General features: G+C 40.6%; 1 protein-coding gene across 1 annotated transcript in view; it reads right to left on the reverse strand.

Moving 5' to 3' along the window:
- Nucleotides 1–23,199, reverse strand: part of LOC138056464 (Fanconi anemia group D2 protein-like) — a 48,633-nt gene that overhangs the window by 17,097 nt on the left and 8,337 nt on the right. The window contains exons 11-33 of the mRNA XM_068902269.1: nt 22,881–22,985; nt 22,060–22,157; nt 21,168–21,267; nt 20,801–20,977; nt 19,874–20,008; nt 19,616–19,747; nt 17,791–17,898; nt 16,345–16,394; nt 15,545–15,604; nt 14,256–14,340; nt 12,883–13,002; nt 11,548–11,621; nt 10,912–11,037; nt 10,210–10,313; nt 9,448–9,563; nt 7,843–7,951; nt 7,153–7,270; nt 5,367–5,403; nt 4,836–4,963; nt 3,610–3,691; nt 1,737–1,853; nt 914–1,042; nt 354–472 (exon numbers count right to left, since the gene is read on the reverse strand). Of these exons, the coding sequence (XP_068758370.1) occupies nt 354–472; nt 914–1,042; nt 1,737–1,853; nt 3,610–3,691; nt 4,836–4,963; nt 5,367–5,403; nt 7,153–7,270; nt 7,843–7,951; nt 9,448–9,563; nt 10,210–10,313; nt 10,912–11,037; nt 11,548–11,621; nt 12,883–13,002; nt 14,256–14,340; nt 15,545–15,604; nt 16,345–16,394; nt 17,791–17,898; nt 19,616–19,747; nt 19,874–20,008; nt 20,801–20,977; nt 21,168–21,267; nt 22,060–22,157; nt 22,881–22,964 (2,408 nt within the window). The 5' untranslated portion in view covers nt 22,965–22,985. The remainder of the gene's footprint in view (nt 1–353; nt 473–913; nt 1,043–1,736; nt 1,854–3,609; nt 3,692–4,835; nt 4,964–5,366; nt 5,404–7,152; nt 7,271–7,842; nt 7,952–9,447; nt 9,564–10,209; nt 10,314–10,911; nt 11,038–11,547; nt 11,622–12,882; nt 13,003–14,255; nt 14,341–15,544; nt 15,605–16,344; nt 16,395–17,790; nt 17,899–19,615; nt 19,748–19,873; nt 20,009–20,800; nt 20,978–21,167; nt 21,268–22,059; nt 22,158–22,880; nt 22,986–23,199) is intronic.

Consider the following 23,199-nt stretch of genomic DNA (forward strand, 5'->3'; position numbering starts at 1 on the left):
GTCCTTATCCGAGAAGACTTGAAAGTCTAACCATTTGCAGATGTAGGTACAAAGGCAGCACTTTCTCCTCAGTTATTTAAAGACCCTGAGTATTGGTCCGGCCGGAATTGAACTCGCGACCTTCCGCGTGACAGCCCGGTGCTCAACCAACTGAGCCACCTTAATCTTCGTAAAGCGCGACGCGAGATGTGGGTTCGCTAGAAACTAAAAACACAGGCACGGATATGTCTACCATCGCTCTTCTGCTAATACGGTTGTAACTCAACGAAATCCCGAATTTTGATCCCCCGTAGGGTTAGCAAAGGAAGAACTCTAACGACAATAGGGATAAATTCAAAAACAGTACAACAGACCATGCAAAGAGAGACTGTAGGCAGTTGAACAGGAGGTGAAAGCAAGATGCCATTGTTGACGCTTCTGGTGTATTGTAACCAGGGCCGTCCAAAAGACCGTCATTCTGAACCATTAAAGCCTGGAAATAAACCAATTAAGAATAAAAACAAGCGAGAACAAGTAGAAGGCGCCGCTGTGCTATGGTAAAAACGTAGGATTTTCAGGCGGATCCTCAAGAGAGAAGTCACGCTGTGAACGTCAAAAGATCCACTCCGATTTTGCGGGACTTTTGTGGGTTGGATGTCAAAATTAGGCGTGCATTTCTGGAAAAACGTGTTGACCGCTCACTGAATTCAACGCAAACAATTTTTCTTAGTCGCCACCTGGTTCCCTGACTCCATTTGGGTTTCGGACGCATGTGTGACATGGGCACATTCAGTCTTTTAATCGGCTCCGTCTTGTCCCATGACAGATACACTCATCCTAAACAAGCTATAAACATTGTATGCCTCGTGGGAATGCAGTCAGAATTCCTTCATGGTTGTACTAAGGGATAAAATCATTATGCTGCTGTAAATACCTGAAAGAAAGCGCTCGTGGCTTCTAAATGCTCACACAGGCATGGCAACAGCTCAACAGCGTATTTAGCGACTTCCTTTGACGCGTATCTTGATAAATTGGAGAAACCCACAAGCTTATCCTGACGAACCTGAATAAGTGAGTGTGAAACGTCACTTTCACAATCCAACAATATCGTGTTCCCATGACAACTCCACAGGTAAACCACCATACCCTCCCAGAAAAAATCTCCTATTGACTTCTCCCCCCCCTCTTCTCCACAAAATTGAGGCGCAATAACATGGTTGATACAAAAAACTGACGTCCTAAGCACTGGAATTTGTGGAAAGGGAGGGGTCGGAGAAAACAATTGTCGTCTATCCATCTTTCACAAATTACACCTGCATTTTGATGTTTTTCGGGCGGATACGTTACCTTGATAGCCTATTCAAGTGAACGCTTAAAGTATGCCTTTTTTGTAGCGACGACAAAGAACTGACGAGGACCCACTCAGCTTGAATATCGTCATTTTTTATTCAGTTATAGGCTAATTCGCCAATCAACAAAAATTTAAGTTGATAAGTGCAGTTCCAAATGTCATTGCTTTATTCACATTCACTATATTTTTAAAACAGTCAAACGAACCAATCACAGCGCAAAGCGTACGCGGCCTCCGGCACTTACGTCGGGAAAACCACAATTGGCTGAAAAGGCTGCACGAGATTTTTAAGCCAATCACAATTTGCAAACCAAATGAACGGCGAAATCGACAAAGCTTAAACCGAGCAAAGAAGCATTGATCAAGACTAGGTGACTTAGAGAGTGACTTTAAAAAACGTACTCGCCTTAAGAAATGTTCTTCTTGAGGACGCAGAGGCTGACAGAGAGTGCTGAAGTTTTCTTGAAAGGTCGTCCAATAAAAACTCAAGCTGAGGAGCTTGAAGACGAAGAATAGTAGTTTCCTTAGCAAAAACAGAAAAAAAAGAAGGGATAAGTCGTCAAGTTTGTTTGATATCCACTAATTAATGTGGATTTCGCTGTCTTTTAATGAATTTATGTTCAGGATTGTCGCATAAAGATATGCGAGCACGAAGCTACCTTTACGTCAAAACTGAGACGGACAATTCACTACTTTCACATTCCTCATAATACACTTTGTTTGCCCCCAAATTTTGCATAAACCATTGTTTTCAAATGCTCTTGGGACACGGCATATTCCCAAGAGCATTTGAAGACAATGGTTTATGCAAAATTCGGGGGGCAAACAAAGTGTATTATGGGGAATGTGAAAATGGTCAATCTAGTTATGACAACAAGCTTAATTCAGTAAGGGGATGAAGATATGGCTTTCAAGTACCCTACTTTTTCGTTTTCCAAGAAAAATGATGATTATGATCAAAAATCATTTCCTTTTTTTCTTCTGATTTTGAAAGCGTGTTCGCTTAACACCTAACTGGCAAAATTTTGAGCTTTGAGTTTTATCCAAAGGCTGTTTATTTTGAGTGTAAGTTTTGGATTTCATGGTCCGCCATTACTCACGTTCAAAACTGGCCGATTAGACCTCAGAGGGTTGGATCTAAAGAAAATGACGTCATTTACTCACTGGCTTAAAATTTCAGCGTGTAAACGCAATTTATTATATATGTAAAACACGGGTTGAGAAGTCTGAAAGCCCAAAACTCCCGTGCTGTATATTAATTAGGCCGCGTACACACACATTGCATTCTTAAACTAGTGAGTGTTTGACGTCATTTTCTCCTCGACCCAGCTCTCCCAAGATTTTAAAGTTAGTAATGGCGGACCAATAAATAAGAAAATTCCAGCTAAAATAAACAGGTGTCTTTTTAAAATCAGAACTTAAAACTTGGGTGAGTTAGTGTTTAGTTAACATAGTTTTGAAATCCAAAGGAAAAACAAATTTTTTTTTTGGTCGTAGTACCACTTTAAGGTTATTATTAGGTTAAGCCGGATTACGGTTTACGTCTCTTTGACAAGACGGCTTAGAGCAAACAATGGTGTTTATCGCCCGCTTTTCTGACGTACGTGATGTTGCGTCGAGGAGCCCGCTTAAGGGACACTTTGTTACGTATATCACACAGGGAGTCCATCTCACGATCGGGCAGTCCTTGACATATTAGAGAGATACAGCGTCACGTTTACGTGAGACAACAAACGTCGGCTTACCGTTTCACGTAAAATAGAGAGACGGTTCTGTCTTTAGCTTCCCGTGACCCACGGCAAACTCGAGTATTAAGTTACTAAAAAGCACAAACAAAACTCGGAGTCTTTTTAAACATTGTTTGTAGAAAAAGACGCTATATAAATGAAAATCCTTACCCGTGAAATTTTGAGAATTTCGATGAAGCTCTTTTGCCAAGCGGCAGCCGGCAAACGAAGAAGATGGCGGGAAAATCATGGTCACGTGGTCACTTTTGCCGTTCGTGTTTGACGTAAACTTGATGCTCAATTTCTCTATTGACTACGTTCGGTATTTCGGGCGTAAAACCTTTGCTTGTTTTTTTCTCTTTTGCAAAGATAAGGTAAATATCTTGCGATGAAAGGCATTTTTCACGACTAAGTTTGTTCATAATACACTTACTTAGAGAGGAGCACGAAAACACTTACTTCACGGTTCAGTGTTACGCGACTAAAATGCGTCTTTCAAACGAGAAAATATATTATATTATAGCCTGAATAAGCATTTCACTATCACCAAACCTCTGTGTTCATCTCAGAATCAAGGACAGCGCGAGATACCAACTCGCACTTTAGAATTCCAAACGCTTTGAGATCCAGTTCTCTGCAAGACAAGAGATGTTAACCTCACTTAACCTACAATCCTGGACAAAATTTTTGAGACACTCTTTACTTCCTTCTCAATATCTAAACAAATTATTTCCATGAAGTCAATCTTCTTATTTCGGATCCCTCTCCCCCCATACATAGCTCGGTTATTTCCGCTTCTTCATAAACAACATTGTCTTGGGGTTGAAATTTGTGTTGTGCCAAAAATCAAAACACCTTCCTTGATTCTCGCTATTTCTTGCCTGTAATTTACAGATATCTTTCATGTACATTTTTACACTTGATAATGGTAAAATAACGTGACATAGCCCCTTTAAGTGGGTGGGGTGGGGGAGGACAGGGGAGGGGAGGGGCGAGATTTGCTTCCCGACTTTTTCAGAAACATACTCGATAAAACGCTGCAAGAAAAATAGGAAGCTTTTAGGCAGGGGACGTTTTTTGAGCCACAGAAGGAAACCGGAAGTCACACATTGCCCATGCCGGGACGGTTGTCTCTCCCAGATTTTTAAACTTGTCGTCTCTGGAAAAGAAAAGATGATTAGAGACATAAATGAGGTAGTGTCAAGACAAGTTAGAAAGGGAAACGGCTCATTTCCGGTTTCCGCTCGTGTCTTAAAAACGTCGCTGGCTTAAGCTCTTTATTTAAGCAACAATGTTTCCGTCGAACTCGTTCCCAGAGTCATCGTTCCCTTGACCAGCGGTCGGGAAAGACAGACCTGCCTGGTCAAATCCAAAAAAGGCCATATTTGATTGGCTGTTGAAAAACGGTTTCACTTCCCGCCTGCCATTTTACCGGATGTTAGTTTCGCAGGAAATTTTACGGGCCATTAAATCCTGCGAATGTTGTTACGGGTATAGACAGTCACCGGTTACATTTACTCGGTCAAAATTCAATGGCAGAAGGAAATCTTAAATGCCTTTAAAAGACCCTTCACGAACGCGCGGTTATTTAACCGGAAGCAGAGTTTTTTGGTTCAGGTTTTTCATCCCGCGCCCGTTCCGCTGGACAACGGTAATGGAGGCTCTGGGAACGAGACTTTGTTTCCGTTTGTTCCAATGCAAGAGCCATAACTGAGCAGCCCTTGATTGAAGTGGCTGCCGTCAAACCAGAATCTTTTCGCTTTTTTTACATAACTCACCTAAGAAACGCTCTGTATTGCGTCATGGACACTGGTGTCGTCTTCTCCTTCTCCTTTGTGTCTTTGGAATTGTCGATTTGAGTTCCATTTTCTTTGTCATTCACGTTTTCTTTATCCACTTGCTTTATCTAGAACCACAGCAAATTCAACCTTTACCCTCTCATTACAATGCACGTGGTAATAGCACGCTAAAAATGAAAATATTCTTGAAGCGAATTTCTTAGGGTCGGGAGGAGAGAAGAAGGAGGGAATGAGAATGAATGCGCGCGAGGGCCGGCCTCTCCACGCGCGTCACCGGCGACCAAAATATTCCTGCTTTTGATACGCGCAGTTTTTACAGATGTGGCTTCAAAGAAGGACTTACTCTTAAGTTACTTTAAGACCATAAGTATTTGTCATCCAGCTCTGTAATCCAATGCTCAACTAACTATGACAGCTTTACGAACTGAAAACTGTTGAAACAGCTGTATTCTAAACATAAATAGCTCTCGTTAAGCAGGGCACATCAACCAAAAAAAAGCTCTGCATTACCTTCTCTATTGAATCATCAGCCTTTTCACCCTCGCTTCTAAATCATAAACGAAAGGGAAACTCATTTAATTATTCCTTTAGAATGATGACATGATAACGGGAAAACTTCGTCTCGTACGTCGTTAAGTTAATGAAGGATTAAAGTAGCGAACGCTCACCAAGCGCTAAGGCCACGTCGGCCTTCTCTCGGACTTTAAAGGGTGTTCGCAAAAACACCGAAATATGGATTTGTGCTGAAAAGGCGGCAAAAAACAAGCAACGGCAATTTTGACTACAGCATTTTACAAGAGGGTCCTTGTCATCTCGCTCACTAGGAAGTCTCACTAGCAACCAACTCACCCCTAACTTTCCTTCGTTCACCAACCCCACAAGATTGACGAGTTGGTGGCAAAAAATGACAAGTTGACAAGTGGTAATTTTGATTGTTCAGTAAGTTCTGTTTTCGCTGTGTACGCCAATTCCGCGCCCTTTTCAAACAGGTTAAACAAACAGTTCCAAACAGGGAACAAGAATGGCGCAATTGTTAGAGCACTCACCTCCCACCAACGTCACCAGGGCCCTGGCTCGATTCCCAGAATAGACCAGTTTCGTATTCTAACGGTTGGACTAGATCTAGCATGAAATGGAGGCTAATGCGGGCAAATTAATTTGCATTTGAAAAGATTTGCCCGCATTAGCCTCCATTTCATGCTAGATCCAGTCCAGCCGTGAGAATTCGAAAATGGTCTATTGGCGTCATATATGGGTAGAGTTTGTTGGATATCTTTTTTCGTCTGCTTTAAAACCAGTGTGATTTAATTTGAGATAAATTCATTTGATTCTATCACGGTTCAGTGTCCCAAATTAGTGCCGCGTCAAATCCGGCGTTAGAAGACTTGATACTTAAATAAAGTTCATTACTATTATTGTTATGAATGAGAGTGACAAGAAGGCGTCTGAATGCGGTTGAAAGTCTGCATCTGAAAAGATCTTTGATAGTTCAACCACACTGCAGATGAAATGCAGAACTTTCACTTCACGTATTTTAAACCTAAAGGTGGCATCAAGAGTGAATTAGATAAGAGCGTTGATCTATCACTTTTGCGGTCTTACCCAAGCAGGGTCACAAATGGATTTATTTTTAGATACACTTTGTGCGCGAAACAAAGGGCCGCCAATTTTAACCAATCAGAAGACTCCATATCACGCGTGACTGCTTCTGTATTCTAAAAATAGACTCATTTGTGACGGTGCTGGGGAGCCCACCCTATGCCATAACATCACTCTTATTTAATTCACTCTTGGTGGCATGCAACCAATCTCTGGAGACAAAGATAACATTGCTGCAATGTACAATTGCTGGTGGACGAACAAAAGAAGCTAATGATGATGGATGCAAAGGATGTCTTCTGTGTGATAGTTGATGTCTCATCGGAAATAATTTCAGCATTTTTAGCACTCAGTTTTAGTATTATAGTATCTAGTACCATAGTATCATAATTTTAGCATTTTAGCACTTAGCTTTAGTATTTAGCTAACAATTTGTAACATATTGCATGGATTTTTCATCTACTTTACTATTGTATCTATTTTATTTTAAACTTTAGGTGTCCCCAATTAGTAGAGGGCCTGCCACTCGGCTAGCTTCTTCTTGACACACAAATAAAGTTTCTATCTATCTATCTATGACGTAACTTGAAAACCACCTATGAGGAGAGTGTTGGTCCGACAGGGGTTAAGACCTACGACCATCTACGCGGCAGTCTGGTGCTAAACCAATCGAGTCAAATCCTCACGATGTACTTACCCTGGTTTCGACTTTTTTCCTCTTTTAGCTTTGGTAGCATTCCCACGAGACACAGCACTTGGAACAAGCGAATCTTCAAAATCAAACGACGCTAAAAGAGGCCTGAATGATGGCGTCACTGAAACAGAATTCAGTGACAGAAATGTGTAGCGAGGTTCCAAAACAAACACTACGCTGTAAGGGAAAACTAAACAATTGAGAAAATGCTTTCGATACTTTTAAAACGACAGTATTAAAAAAATACACAATATAGCAAATTTATAATGTTAAAAACGATGAAATACCAGGTGAGATTTCTCGCAAAAACTTGCATGATAGTACGAATTTTACAAAGAGACTATCTAATCTTACTAAAGAAAAACTTTCAATCGGAGGAATTTTCAAAAAAGTGTTTGAACAACAAAACAATTGAATTTTAGAATCGCTTATTTTCACTTTCAAACTTCCTGGGCGCCGACATCTTGAATAATTATGACGTGTAGCGGTTACCCTTATTGTTTTGGCGCAACCGCCACACGTCACAATTATTCAAGATGGCGGAGCCCGGGAAACATGAACACAAAAACATGCGATTCAATAGTTAATTTATTTTGGAGATAAACACTTTCTTTGAAAAAAATTCAAACAATTTTGATTATAAACATGATTTTTTGTTGGTTTCGAGGTTGCCTTCAACGATTGCCAGCTGACCTGCGAGACATTTTTCAAGAGCTTTACACAACTCTGTGATAGTGTGAAGTCTAGAAATACTTTTCCCTCTCATCTCCGGGTCTTCTTGTGAAGCAAACGCATTTACAACCTACAAATTAAAAAAAAATTAACAAAGCATTTACTGCCGGCATTATCTGCGTATTAAGTTGAGTAGCAACAGGGTCAATAGGCCTTTTTCGATATATTAAAATTTAGCTCGATAGTGAGGCAGTGAGGACAAAGACAAAGGAAAGTGGATGATATGCAAATATATTTCACATTAATTCCAACGTGTTTTCTTTTTATCCTCACTGCCTCACAGGCCACTTTCACAAGCGTGAAAGAGAGGTTTAGAGGACAAAGATAAAGGAAAGTGGATGATATGCTAATATCTTTCAAATTAATCGCAACTTGTTTCTGTTCATGTCCTCTCTGCCTCATTATCAAGCTGAATATTGATATTTCGAAAATGGCCTACTGCGTGTTTTTGTTGGTCGAAACAACGCTCCTCGTCTCCAGGTTCTTCTCGGCTTTCAAGATGGCGGCTGCCATGTTGAAAGCCCAGAGGACCCTGGCTACGAGGTTGCGAAACAACGAAGGTCGTATTCTACTACTACAGAATAACAGTGATGAACTCTGTAACAAATGGGTTCGTCATTGGTGATAACATCAATTGGCTTGCACGGGGAAAAACATCCGATTGCCAGTGCATCGGGAGCGAACCCTCTAGGAGGTCTGAAACCCTCGGAAATGCTGTTTACATTCTTGAGATTGCAGGAAAAAAAAAAGAAAACTAAACTTATCACGTCAATTAAATGCACCCAGATCGATTATTCCGTTTAGTATGTGACTTCCTGTTAGTTTGAAGGATTTATTGCGGGTGATCGTCTTGTGTCTGTCTCTTCAGCCCATAGGCCATTTCAGAAACGTGAGAGGACTGGGACGAGTTTCTCATACTTGCTTAGATTGAAAATCTAAACTCTTCAACTGAAATGTTACCAAATGAAAAGCTATCCAGCCAAGTTTGAGAGTTTTCTACGGAAAATTGGCCAAATGGGAGACTTGCAAAAGTTGCAAAATCCCATACAAACCCTTATAATTTTGTGGCCTGTCTACCCATTCCTTACAAACTCTCTATTTTAGGTGATATTTGAAGATATATTATTTCACCATTTTCCTCCTCTAAATACATCTATTCTTGGTAAAGACTCTGAAACTTGGTTGATCATTCATTTGAATGTCTTAGTTTTTTAAACAAACGGAAAACAACCAAACTCGTCCCAGTCCTCTCACGTTTCTGAAATGGCCTATGGCTTCGTTCCTGAGATAGCCAAGTCCAAAATGGGAAAAAAAAAAGACCACGAATCTTAACATTTATAGCGTCAAAGTACCAGGCGTGAAATGGTAAACAACCAGACGAAACCCTGCTGGTTGGTGTTGCGTCGGTTTGGAGTGAGACAAAACAGATAAAACCAAATTTTCGAGTCTCGAACCAGCGACTTGTGGGGTAGGGTGTTCGGCGCGCCAACCTGACTACGCCACTGTGCCTCTTCTCCCTCCCTGGTACAGTATATGTCCTGCTTTAACACCGTTTATTGCAAATACCTCTCTGAACCAATTGATGGTGTAAAACAAAGCTCCACAGATGATTTCCCTATCAGCTTGATCTAACGTTTCTATTTCGTTCAATATGTCCTGCTTCATACCGACCAGGGGACAACCTGAAAGCAACGAATTATACATATAAGGAACAGAGTCTGTCGTGCGCACTGTAAGTTGCGCTTCATTAATAATAATGGCAATCAAAATGATGACGATGATAATGATGACGATAAGAGACAAGAACCAAGCTAATGCTATGGGAAGTGAACTCTGTTCTTCGGCAGGCAGGTTTTTTGTGACTCAATTTCTTTGTTAAGCATTACAAAAACATTCCTTTACTTTCCTACAGCTCTAACCTTTTTTCTTGTTTCTTTAAAGTGTCTATCACCTCAACAAACTTTTCCACTTTGTTTATTCTCCCAAATGGTCCCAAATGGTCCCAAATATATTGTGTAGTGTTTAGAACCTTTTATTTATTTAGAACTTTTTATTTGCTTTGAAAGAAGGAAAAAGTGGTCGCACTTTGACCCATAACCGAGCAATGAAGGGAACTGGGTTCAATAAAGGGTTGACGTCACAAACCACTTTGCATCGCTGTTTCTCATGCAAAGGCTGCTACTAATCCGCGCGTGTGACATCGTCATCCAATAGAATTTGAAGCTGGCAAATGAAAAGATGCAACGTTACGTTTGTGGGCATTATCTTTGCTAGAACAAAAACCTTTTTTTTTTTTTACAGAAAAAAGTCTTTTTCACGTCAATTTACCTAACAGAGCATCAATTCCTTCAAGGTTTCCTTTGTGTTGGCTTTCCTCACAAGCTCGTAGCAAACGGAAATGCGGGGCAAGGCAAATAAGTGACACTGGAGCCCTAGATGCAAAAAGAAGTAAAGTAAGGTACAGTTGTTTGAGACGACGTTCAAGCGGTATTGTGAGAAATAATAAACGTTTGTCAATGGAATCACCTATTAAATGTTCCATTCGAACGTCAACCAAGATTTTCGGACATTTTTTGGTCAAAGGAAAGCACCCAAGTTTTTTCAAAGAACTGCTCCCCTTCCGTTGGGATTCCAAAAGCCCCTGAGGGGAGTGGTCCATTAAGAACACATACATCCACATTTTTCACACGTGTGGTGGAAAGATGGCTGCTATTTGCATGACAATGTTGACTTCAAATGTGACCAGAGACTATTGACCTCAAGTACTGGCATGGAATGTACGCGCTTTTTGAGTCGATCGCTTTTGTCACGCAATCGACAGAAACGGCCGAGGGAGGCTTGGGGAAGGGTCTCCTGGTAGTCATGGAAACACCCAGATAGCTTAGGGTTTGCTTTAAGTATTTGTTGTTTCATTTTCAAAGATCGCAAGCTTTATTGCATCTTTCGAAGTCGAACTCCATCGCTAATATTAAAAACAAAAACAAAAACAACGTTTACAGTATTTCGAACCTGACCTTTTCATAGGCTTACCTATCAGCTTTTTCGTTGTTATTCGTGCTGTTTCTTGAGGCAAGCAACAACGGGAGAAGATTAACAGCGATGCTGCCTTCCTCTGACTCATCTAGCGCATACAACAACTCCAAGGGAACACTTTCACTAAGAAAGGAATAGACGCACTTACTAACCAAGCACCCGTGGAATGTCTGAACCCGGATCCCGGCTAGCACTGTTAATAAACTCTAACAGGCTTATCAAGTTTTTGTTAGGTTTACATGGAGAAATTTCGTTTAGGGCAAGCCTTAGTTTTACTCACTTTCGTTATCTCTCTGTCTTGAAGCAATAGAATACCAACAAGCAACTCTTAGCGAAAGAACCGATGCCTAAATATTCCTAGTTCCAATACAATACAGCCAAACTCGTGAAAAGTACTCCACGACACTTCACCGCGCCAAAACATATTGTGAGATTATATAAATTGATCACTTCAAGACGCGCATGTACCAGGGGTTTCAATAACTTCTGAAATAGCCGTCCATGAAGGCGGCAGTTTGACAAGTTTATGATAGCATTTTTAGTGAAAATCAAGGCAAACTAGCTGGCGGTGTGAGACAAAGCAGGCAGCGGTATACCGCCGGTAACCGGCTTCTATTAAAACCCCTGATGTACCTTGTTATAGGAGCTTCCCTGTCCACTAGAAAATCATCTTGAAAGTCACCTACAACTGTCTCACTGATCCACGACTGCATGATAAGAAAAAAAACTTCCAATTCAAATTTCCAGTCTCGTTTATCCTAGTCTGTTCCAGGCGTTCTGTTGGTAAACGCGGCGAAAGATGGAGAGGGGTTAGGACTGGCGGCGGGAACGCGTTTCCTTCCCGCCGCCCGTCCCAAGCCCACTCCACCTTTTGCCGCGTTTACGAACTGCTGAACGAGCTCCTGAGCGCTCTTAAGGTGTTCCGTGGGTAAACCAGAAAGAAGGAGAAGAAGAAGAAGAAGAACGCTTGGAACAGGCTCCGTTTTTCCTTGCAATGGTAAAGAGTTTTCTTTTGTGAAGCCACAATCATTAGAGCTTAGTATCCTGAAACAAAAGACGATGTTTTGATGCAAATAGATTTTAAATTCAAGAAGGATCAATTCGGGTCACCAAAATCATCTCCGCCGTTTCTTTGTGAGGAGTACCAAAAGGGTCCCCGTTACGTCACATGCACACGCAGCCTAGGTTAACATTAGGGAGCTTTAGCAACGACAACGGCGACGGCAACGACAACGTCACAAATTTGCATATTTAGTAGGCAAAAACAATATCTTTGCACGCTCTGCACGTGCGTTTTTCATTTTTGTCCATTTCGTTGCCTTCGTCAGCAAAACAACAACGTGAAATAGCCAAATTTGAGGGTTTATGGAAGACGTCAGCACTTGAGGATAAATTTTCATTTTCTCCCCCAAATTAAGCTTGACTCATATCGGTTTCATTCTTGAGGGACTGCCACACCATTGTCACGTTAAAAACCTTTGAATAGTCTCGAAGTGATTACAATAATGGGAATTCATGTTTTGAGATGACGTTCTCGTTGCTGTTCCCGTCGTCGTTGCTAAAGCTCCCTATTAGCATAGTGAAGGAAAGGATCATGCTGTGCAAAAAAACAGTATTGAATTTGAGCCACTCGAAGTACATGTAACACATTGAAATTTCCCACATGTCTGCTTTAGCTCAGTCAGCGGTAGATCATCCGTCTGTTATTCGGAGAGTATTCGGAAAGATTCGACTCCTGAGAATGCACATTTCGATTTTTCCGAGTATCCCAGAATATCTCATTTCATTAACCGAGGTAAACATTTGCCATCTGGATCATTACGGGAACGATTTTTTTTTTGGCTAAGAAAGCCTTTGTTTCGATCTCAAACGAGGCTCTGTTTAACACATAAGCGACAAAAGGCGACGTCAACGATTTTCGAAAGCTGAAGTTACAATTACACTGACAATGAAATACCAAGACACAACCTCGATTTTAGGATCAATCCCTCCAAGCTGGATTACTCTTGATAATTCGTCATAAAACAAAGCAGCTGCCTCTGGAGCTTGACTGATGCGATTTCGTATCAAATCCAACATGCTAATCACCTGATCACAACAAACACAATAAAAATTCGTTCAGTGTCGAAGAAGCGTGTACAACTGAAGAGCTTAGGGCGCTGGACTTTCACTGAAGACTTCCCTACTTCATCTCCCACTTTGACATTGAAGCTGATTTGGGTATTATGCCCGGTTTTGGGCGCAATTCCTTAGCATGGGTCGGTTGCTCGGTTAATTGTTCGAAGTCAAAAAAGCAGCATGAAAATGCCGAGATTTTACGGGTTACAAAATAAACTTGGGAATATTTTCTGCAATTGAAACTTCAACTCGGACTCTCCATATTAATAAGGAGTTTAAGAAACGACGACGGCTACGGCTACGGCAACGCCAAAAACCAGTAATATTATTGGTTAAAAGAACCAAAATGATCGTGCTGCACGTGCGGCACGCTTTTTTGAACAAATCTCTCCCGTACTCGTCAAAACTACAACGTGAAATGACCAAATTTAAGGTTTTGACGACAACGTGGACAAACTACAGTGAATCTTTCAGTCTCACTCTTTACTTCAAATCCGTGCGTACCAATCCAGTTATAGGACACTTCGCCCATATTGTATAATATAAACAAGATGGAATAATCATGAAATACTTAGAATAGCTCAAACTTATATTTTGAAGTGCCGTTTTCGTCGCCGTAGCCGTCGTGGTATCTTAAACTCCCTATTGTCTGGCACCAAGAGTCAGACTTCCAAATGATGGGCGAGAATGAGTTGTACTCGTTTTCGAGGTTGCGATAAGTACGTTGCAGTGCCAGCACACGCCAGAGTACATGAAGCAGAAAAACCTCCCAGAGCAACAGCGGCTTGTTTGTCAAAAAGATCCCGAGAAGCAATTTGACAGATTAAGAGGACTTCACTCGGCAATGGGGAATCCTTTAGGGACGAAAGAGTTAAAAGTTTTCGGTAAAAAGAAATGAATGGAAAGTTTCACGCCTTAAAATGTAACGAAATACGCACAAATGCGGGACTTCGAGGTTTTTCATAATTGTTAACTGAGTAATAGCGAGTTTAGGGATCGAACACGCCCACGTAGGTTAAACTGTGAGTAGTCTCCTTGGTAGTCTCTAATTTTTGCGATGGATTGTGGGGGGGGTTGGCGAGATACACGCACGCGCGGCAAATTACGAGATGATTCTCGCGCACGCGTGTATTTCGCCCGTCCCACAATTTATCGCCGCAGTTAGAGACTACTCGCAGTCTGCACATAGGTGGCAGACGAAGGCTCTCAAGAGAGAGATTAACCTGCTTGTAGACTTCACTTGATAGGGTGGATTTTCTCTGGGACTCAGTACTATCCAATGTCTCTTCAGATCCTTCATCATCTACCCTGTTTGTTTATTGAAAATCAAAATCAAACCAAAACGATAAATAAAGAAAGGGGGGCCGGAATTTTCTACATTTAAAACTAGTTTTAACTGTCAACTGTGACGGTGATAAAACCAGTGTTAAATCTAGTGAAAATCAAACATTGGCTCCTTTCGGTACCGATCAAAGTATGTCAACTACGAAGTTCAACTTTCAACCAACGGTTCCGTTTTCAATGCCGCCAATCATTTGGCGGACAGTTAAACACTTAGGTTAAAACCAGCCAGTCATAAAATTATATCAAGTTCACACCTCTTAAGCTGATAATATTCTTCATTCTCAATACCTGTCCGATTGACATTTCATTGAAATTGTGTGGAGAATTTACATGCTGATCACTCCTGGGAGTCACGGGTTAAAGCGTCTGGCGATGGTGGACGAAACCCTTCTCGTTGGCTAAACAGACTTGGTAAGGGACACTACAGGCGGCGGTAGATTCCTGGAAACCGGCTATTATTAAAACCCTTGTCACAACCTGTACAAAACGACCACTATCTTATGAAGGTATTATGCTCTTAGAGCGGTTTTCAATTGAGTGTCGAAAGTAATTAGCGAACTGCTTTGGTTTTGCATTTACTTCACTCAGTGATTGGTTGAAAGTTCTCGCGCCATGTTTTCAACCAATCAGAAGTGAAAGCAAAACCAATCGTGGCTTGCGCGTGCACATTATTTTTCCCGAGCTTTGTGACGGCTACGTGTAATTACTTCGAGTCTTGATTGGTTTACTGGATTGTCTCCGTCCTTTTTGATTGGCCAAAGTCATTACTTTGGTTTTGGTTTTACGACACTTGATTGAAAGTCGCTCTATACTATTTGAACCGCTGCATGGCAGGCGCCACCTCACCCATTCCAACCAGCCTACCGTATCCACGATTGAAATCAAAGATCCCACAAAATTCATAGCGTTCCATTTATGAACAGTGAAATGTTGCGAGACTACAACAGCTTCACAGTTTATCATGCGGCAAGATTCAAGTAGAATAGAAAGTCCAATTATTAGCAGATGTTATTCCAAAGGCTACATTTTCTCCTCATTTTCGTCCCGCCGCGGTTCGAACCTGAGACCGTGCGCACAGTACTTCAAAGCCCAACAAACTTACTCTGATGCTCTGCAAAATATGTCAAGCTTAGGATCGAAAATGCTAAAGAACGAACACTATTTTCACCGTTTTTTAGCCATGCTGCGAACAACCATAATTGCGCCAATGATACCAATTCTCTTGTACCTGAAAACAAAACACAAACTCATGAAAACATTGTAACCTTACTTTTCTTATTCTTGAAGAAATGATTTTGTTTGGTTATAAAGTGAACTTTTCCCAAAAAGAGTTGATGAGGTCCAAATTCCGTTGCAGTTTTTTAATGGATCAACATTAACTTTTCCTTTTTGTTTGTTTGTTTTTTAGAATTTTATTTTTTTCCGTTTCGATTGCTCGCTTTTTAAGTCCTTCATTCAGCTGTATAAGCTTTTTAAACCGCTTTAACTTGATGACGGTCGGAAGTGTGGCTCAACCACATCAACCGTATACCCGTTGGAACACGAAAGGATCCAGCTAACCCGATGGTGACTTGGAGATACTCGGGAAAAGCCCGAGTACTCCTTCGCAGGAGTCGAACCTACGACCTTCCGATTACTGGATCGGATGCTTTACCACTGGGCCAAAGGAAAGATAGGTCATTACAAGTGAACTCTAGTTCACAGCCAAAATGATTCTGTATTCTTCTCAATATTTAATTTAATTGTATTCATGTCAATATTGACTTTTCACTGATTGGCAGTCTGACTGTGGTAGATCATCCGAACTAGCAATCGGAAGGTCGTAGGTTCCACCGCTATCCGGGAGCATTCGGATTTTTTCCGAGTATTCCCGAGTCACCATTGAAAAAATATCATCTCTTCATTTCATCTACAGGGGTTAACATATAACGTCTCTTTCAGTACGAACGAGAGTATCGTCTTACGTACTTGGGCAGATTGCTTGTTAGTTGTTTCGTTATCACAATATGCATGTCATCCTATTAACAAAGGAAATGGCAATTTAGTATTGACCACATAATGAGTTACTCAAGTGTGGGGCTATTAAAACTACAGGTTTTGATCAAGAAAGTACGAGTTTAAGAGAGCGAATCACCCATATTACTGGTCTATTCCGATGAAAAAGCATTTGGAATCAAATAGAGCGGTTTTCAATTGAGTGTCGTAAAACAAATATCAAAGTAATTACTTCGACCAATCACAGCAGGTATAAACAACGCAATGAACCAATCCAGATTCGTAGCAATTTCGTGTAACTTTCTAATAATACAATGCGTTAATTTCACACGATATTGTTTAAAGCTGAGCAGCTTGTGGGGTCGTGAACAAATGAAATCAAATCAAATAAATACGTATCAAATCATACTGTTTTTTTTTTTGGATGGGGGAAAACCGAAGTACTCGTAGAAAAAACTCTCGGAGCAGTTATTATTTCGGTCATTACTTCGGTCCGGTATCCTACGGCATCCCCCCCCCCCCCCTCAACCCCCATATGACACCCGATCTGGGAATCGAACCCGGGCAACATTCGTGGGAGGCGAGTGCTCTCAACTTCGACCCAGTTGTTGGATGAGCGAATAGCGCATGGATCTGCGAGATGTAAGCAATGTCCAGTGAATTGCTAGAGCGGTTTATCTTCTGAATGGTTATTACTTCATTCGGTCCGGTATCCGACGGCATCCCCCCCCCCCTAACGACCGGCATCCATCCCTGAAAGGTAACCAGTCGTTTAGCGACTGGTGTGTGGACGAGGATGTCCCCCCTATTCCCCAACCAAGCGATAGGGATCAGGTCTCGGTTTACAACAGTTAGATTGCGCTATCGACCGAATGAAGTAATAACCATTAAGATAAACAGCTCATTGATTACATCTAGCGGATGCCAGTCGTTTCGCCCACAAGTCGATTCGCTACACACGTTACACAGGCTGTACGGTAAAAGTCGCTTTGCTGACTCGAGCAGCATTTATGTAGGAAATTGGAAAATCTCGAGTTCATTTCATTTTTTATGTGAATCTTCTGCCGCTTGTGAAACATCTGTTGCGCGCTGGCGAAATCAATTTACGTATGTGAGCAAATCAACTTCAGCGAAGGCGAATCGACTTGGGGCTGAAATCACTCGGTAGCCTCGCAGCTCCTACAAGGTCTCACCTGATTGGAGACCACCCTTGAGGTTTAACAAAAGAACAAATAACAGAAACAATGGCCCTTTTGTTTTAGGCCTAGGGTCCATTGTTTCTGTTATTTGTTCTTTTGTTAAACCTCAAGGGTGGTCTCCAATCAGGTGAGACCTTGTAATAGCTGCGAGGTGACCCAAACCACTATCTACCTTTCAGGGGTTCAAAAACAGGAAATAGCAAGTGCTTAATTGCAGTACCTGAATGAGCCCTCCATCTTGCTGATTAGTGAAGGCCAACGTGCTTAGCATGTTGAACAGCTTTCGAATCTGTGTCACAGTTAAATTGTCCAGGTAATCTAAAATGCCCTTTAAGACGAAATCAATGCATATCAAAGTAATGTAATAGACAACTTATAATATTACGTCACTAAATGTATATATGTGAAGTGCCGGTTATCTGGACAATTTAAACAAATTCAATCTTCTTTTATAGAGACCTGAAAAGTTCAGGTGGCATCAACAGGATTCTAATCCATCCCCTACTCTTCGCGAATAGTGTCTAGGTTCTTTTATGTCCCACAGGGAACTTATGAACAGGGATGGCACTAGGATTTTTCAATCTGGGTCCTGGGACCCGCATGTTCGGCCAAATTGGGGTCCCAAGCATTTTTTGGGGGTCCCAAAATCTTGGTGACCCTCTGCGAGAAAAAGAGTATGTTTTAAATTATGAGAAAAAGAGAGTAACCAACTTGGAATTAATATTGATGCATATGCATAGGACTGGCCGACAAAGGCTTTTTCTAGAGCCGTTACATTCATTCCTGGACAAGAACTCTGTTAATGAAAGAGCACCCTTTCCAAGGGTTTACGCATCACTGGTTTCCTCCCTTAGGAGCAACAAACAGTGACGTCTTTTGCTATATATTTGCATTCAGTGACTTGCAGAGTACATTCCTCTGAAGAAGACCGCAGAAGGCGGTCGAAAATTTAGTTTTAACCTTTTTAGATGTTTTAATTAAACCCCATTTCTTAGAACTTCAATTATGATCACAGATCACTCCAACAGTTTTACAAACAACAGAATATACTGACAAATCAAAGCAAGTTGTGTGAGTTATTTAAGTCAGTGCCTTGCGTTCTGGGACGCATTAAAATTTCGATGATGCATTTTTTGGATTTTATTTGCGTAAAAATGCACGATTTCTGCGTTAACGCGATCCCTGGAACATATGGATGGCAGACAGGGCCTCAGTTTATAGTCCTTATCTGAGAGGACTTGAAAGTCTAACCATTTGCAGATGAAATTACAAAGGCAGCAATTTCTCCTCAGCTATTTGAAGATCCTAATTGTTGATCCAGCCGGGGTTCGAGCCTTGGACCTCCGACGTGACAGCCTGATGGTCAACATGGTCAACCAACTGAGCCACCAGGCTCCAAACTGAGCGGCTTTGATTTATAGCTCAGTTGGTACAGCATTGTACTAGCATCACAGAGGTCATGGAGACATCGGTGTTGTGGGTGTCCTTTGTGAGTGTATGGGTGGGTGGGTGGGTAAAGCAGGTCCACATCAGCTGAACAGCTGCCAAAACTTCCACTTGCTCAAACAATGGGAGGCGCGGTGGCCTCGTGGTTAATGCGCTCGACTCCAGAGCGAGTGGTCTGGGTTCGGCCCCTGGCCGTGGACATTGTGTTGTGTTCTTGGGCAAGACACTTTACTCTCACCATCCAGGTGTATAAATGGGTACCAGCTTATTTAATACTGGGGGTAACCCTGCGATGGACCAGCATCCCATCCAGGGGGGAGTAGAAATACTATAAGCTCTGGCCTAATTGGCCACTTGGCTTGTAAGCAGACTTTACCCTCCAATCAACAAACAAGGTCAACTTGTTGGGCTCATGCAGATTTCAGGTGTCAAGGAGAGACAATTGCTTAAATCTTTAAAATAAGTGCAAGCATCATTTCTCCCTTTCATAAGTTCTGCCAAAAGGTGGACTTCTTTATAAAATAATCCAATCTAACGAAAGTGAAACCCAATAAACACAACTTGGTTGAACTCATGACTCATCTTTCTCTCAAACTGACCTTGATAAATATTGCAAATGGTGCCATTACATCTGGATATGATTCAACAAGATCAGACAACACATCTAAGGATGCATCTGCCTCAGCAGCATAGCCACTTCCTACATGAGTCACTAGGGTGCCAACAATTTCCTGCAAGAGTCAAAAATTCGCAATTGGAGGAAAACATGCTTGTTTACACACCGGAAGCTCATGTTGCAAGGATTCCCAAAGAAAATTACTTTCAACGTTCAGTGTAATAGTGAAGCTACACTGTACCTGCTGGCAGTAAAGGTCAAATGAAACAAATGACAGCTTGTACATTGCACAAGCATAGGAACAAACTGATGCATCAGGTGATCTGAGAAGGACCTCGGCCAATGACAGCAAATCTGAAAAATAGTCTCTGAGGATCTGCAAAGGAAAATGATAACAACTAAAAATTACTGTCACCATTGATATTCCATGTAGTCAATAACAATGTCGTTATTAACATTATCATCATAATGAACTACTGAAACCCTATGGCTGTTAAATGCTGTCCATACACAAACTTCTCAATCTATTCCTTAGTTTAATTTTAATAAAATTAAATTATGTCAAAATATTTAAAACACCCATTACATGAACAGTTTCCTCTTTTCTGGTTTTATCTTGTGTTCTTTCCCTTTTCCCCAATACCACTATTATCACAATCTAAAAAATAATCTATGGATAATCAACATTAATTTTCACTCCTCTTTTAGATGATCTAAAACAATTTCCGTGTTGTTCTCCACTTGGTGTTGCCAAGTCTCTAATTCAAACGCCCTTGTTCTGTGTTCTGTGCAGGTCATTTCTTCTCAAGCACTTTAAATTTATTTACAATCTGACACATTCATGGAAACAAGTCTCACTCTTCTTCAAAATGAGATAGATAGATAGATAGATAGATAGATAGTTTATTTAACCCTTAAAACATGACAGTCACAAGACTGAATTGCGTTCTGTTACAACATTACATGTATATATATATAACAAGAAACTATTTACAATATTCGATAAAATGGAAAGTATAATATTTCAATTGTATGGAACTTTCAAATTAATGTATAAGATGATTAAAAAGGCTAAAAGTTGTTACACATGGCGGGTAAAAAAGTGTTATTAAAACGGTTTGTTTTGGAGACGAACCGCTGAAACCGCCTCTTTGTTCGAAGGTTGTACCTGTGAGTGCGAGTTAAAAGCAGCACTCAGCATTTCTTCGGTGAAGTGGCCATTTCTTATCTTGTTCCTGATCAAAGTTTCCATGGCCTTTTTCCTGTTAGCAGTTGAATGAAGAATAAGCAAGACGAACAGGTCTATAACCTTGTGCTTTCCTGGTGCATTTACAGATTCGATTGCCTGATAACAAAAAACAAACTACAATAAACAGCTGTTTTATTGATAAAAACTTTGGAATTAATTATGGTAAAAAATATTTTGAGCTTTCAATGTTCAGGAGTTGAACCTTAATGGCCTTGTTGTACATGTAACTGTTAATTTAATTACTTTTCTTTTTCAGAGGAAACTAAAACAAACACTTTAGACTCACTTTGATCCATCCTTCTGCAACAGATCTCTGAAAACGTATCCCTGAACGAATTGCATCCAGTGTAAACAGCTCTCCATTTTTGGTCTTGGTTAATAAGGACCTTTGAACAAAAATAAAGTTTGTACTTGTTGTGTAACTTTGGTGTTTCCATCTTCACCATCTTGACAATGAACCTCCTGTTACTGATGTTCTTTAGCATTGTACAGTACAACCAGAATAAAGAGTATTGGTAGTGCGGAGAAAAATTAAGGATCTTTGACAAACCTTTTCAAAGGCATTCAAAGAGCTTCCAAAGACCCTTGAAGATGATGATCAAAAGCTTGTTATTGTTTAAGGATTAATGAAATAAATGTAAACAAATTATTTGAAGTGAGGGTTAAAGACCGAAGGGAGAAGTGATTCTTGTATTTATCTGGACAATTCTTAAGGAATTTATTATCATTGTCTCTTACAGACTCGTTTCAACAGGATTCCAACCATTGACCTCTGCGATGCTTGTGCAATGTTCTAAACTGGTCAGAGACAATCTTGCTTAAATTGTCCAGGTAAGTGCGACGACCACTTCTCCCTTTTGTTTAAAGATTGTTTGACAATTGATCGGTAGTTGCTAAAACTAAAGATCACATAATATTTTTTGCAAAGCTCCTCATGAAAGTATCAAAGGATCTTGGAATTAAGATTTAGCCCTTAAAGCCCTTGTAAGATAAAATAATGAGATTGTCTTAACCTATTGAGTTCTGAGCAGCTCCCCAATGACAAGTAAAATCGTCTGGCGTTAGACAGATTAAATTCTATTGAGTCTCTCTTCCAGACGTCAATGGGTTAACCTTAAATTTTCACCAGACTGGGGGTAAAGGTTGAAAATATTTTCATTTATTACAATAATTATTACCCTCCATGAGATCTTCTTTGCTCTGCAGGAGTTGAGCAAGCTGTTGGTGGAAGTGATGTTGACGTGAAGCTCAAGTTCGATCTCAGTTCACTCATGACCTAAGAATGCCATTACACAAAAAGACCTCTAAGTATTGATAAGAGAATTTAATATGAAAGGTTGTCCTGTCCTGCTGGAGAAAATAGCTTCATTTGACAATTTACTACATACATGTATATAATTATTTATAGATTTGAACAAATACTAAGATTTTTCTGCCTTGTTCGTAAAGATATCTATGTCGCGTAAAAGTGAAGATTCTACTTTTATCTTTCACATAAATTTGATGATATCGATGTTGTCATATCTGAGTGCTCCTTTGGAAGAGTCAACCTTTAATACGACCCTCTGATAACCACCATCTCAGACAGGTTAATACGGAATAGAAATGCCCCCTTCCCTCTAAATCAAGGATGAAGTGACATGAACGCCAAAACTCAACATTATCCCATCATTTTGGGGGGAGGGTTGGTCTCCATTTTCCATTTTAAATTAATGTGTCCAGTTTGAATGCCCTACCACTGAGCTGTAGGAGACTTGTGGAGGCTTATTAAGGCGAGTGAACTGGGTTTAAATGAAAATTGCCCCACTAGTGACATGTACATTGCATTCTCACAATTATTGTAATCATTATGAAGGAAATGGAAAATGTTTAACTTGTAAATGTCATAATGAGATGTATTTTTTGATGGTAACGTAATGGTTCATGTGTACATTGTACCAGGATAGATAAAGAAACATTCAAATAAAAGAAGTAACATAATACAATATTATTTCTTTACCTCAAACGCATCATTGTCACTAACAGACTGAAGGATAAATTTTACTACCACAGGTAGGTCATCAATTTCAGCTGAAGGAAGCATCTGTATGACTGAAGCACGCACCTAAATGGACCCATCAAAATTTCAATTTACCTGATTGAAATGCATAACTTGTATGGTTAACAGCCTAATTAAACAGAAAAGGAAATGGGCTGGTTTCTCATTTTGAAGGTTTCTATTAGATTAAACAATGCTACAGGTCACCGAATTGTTAAGAACTATTGGCTGTGCTGTACTGTTGCCATACCAACAGACTGGTGGACACCCTCAGAAAATT

The sequence above is a fragment of the Montipora capricornis genome, chromosome 7 (assembly GCF_036669925.1).
Source record: "Montipora capricornis isolate CH-2021 chromosome 7, ASM3666992v2, whole genome shotgun sequence".
Classification (NCBI taxonomy): Eukaryota; Metazoa; Cnidaria; class Anthozoa; order Scleractinia; family Acroporidae; genus Montipora; species Montipora capricornis.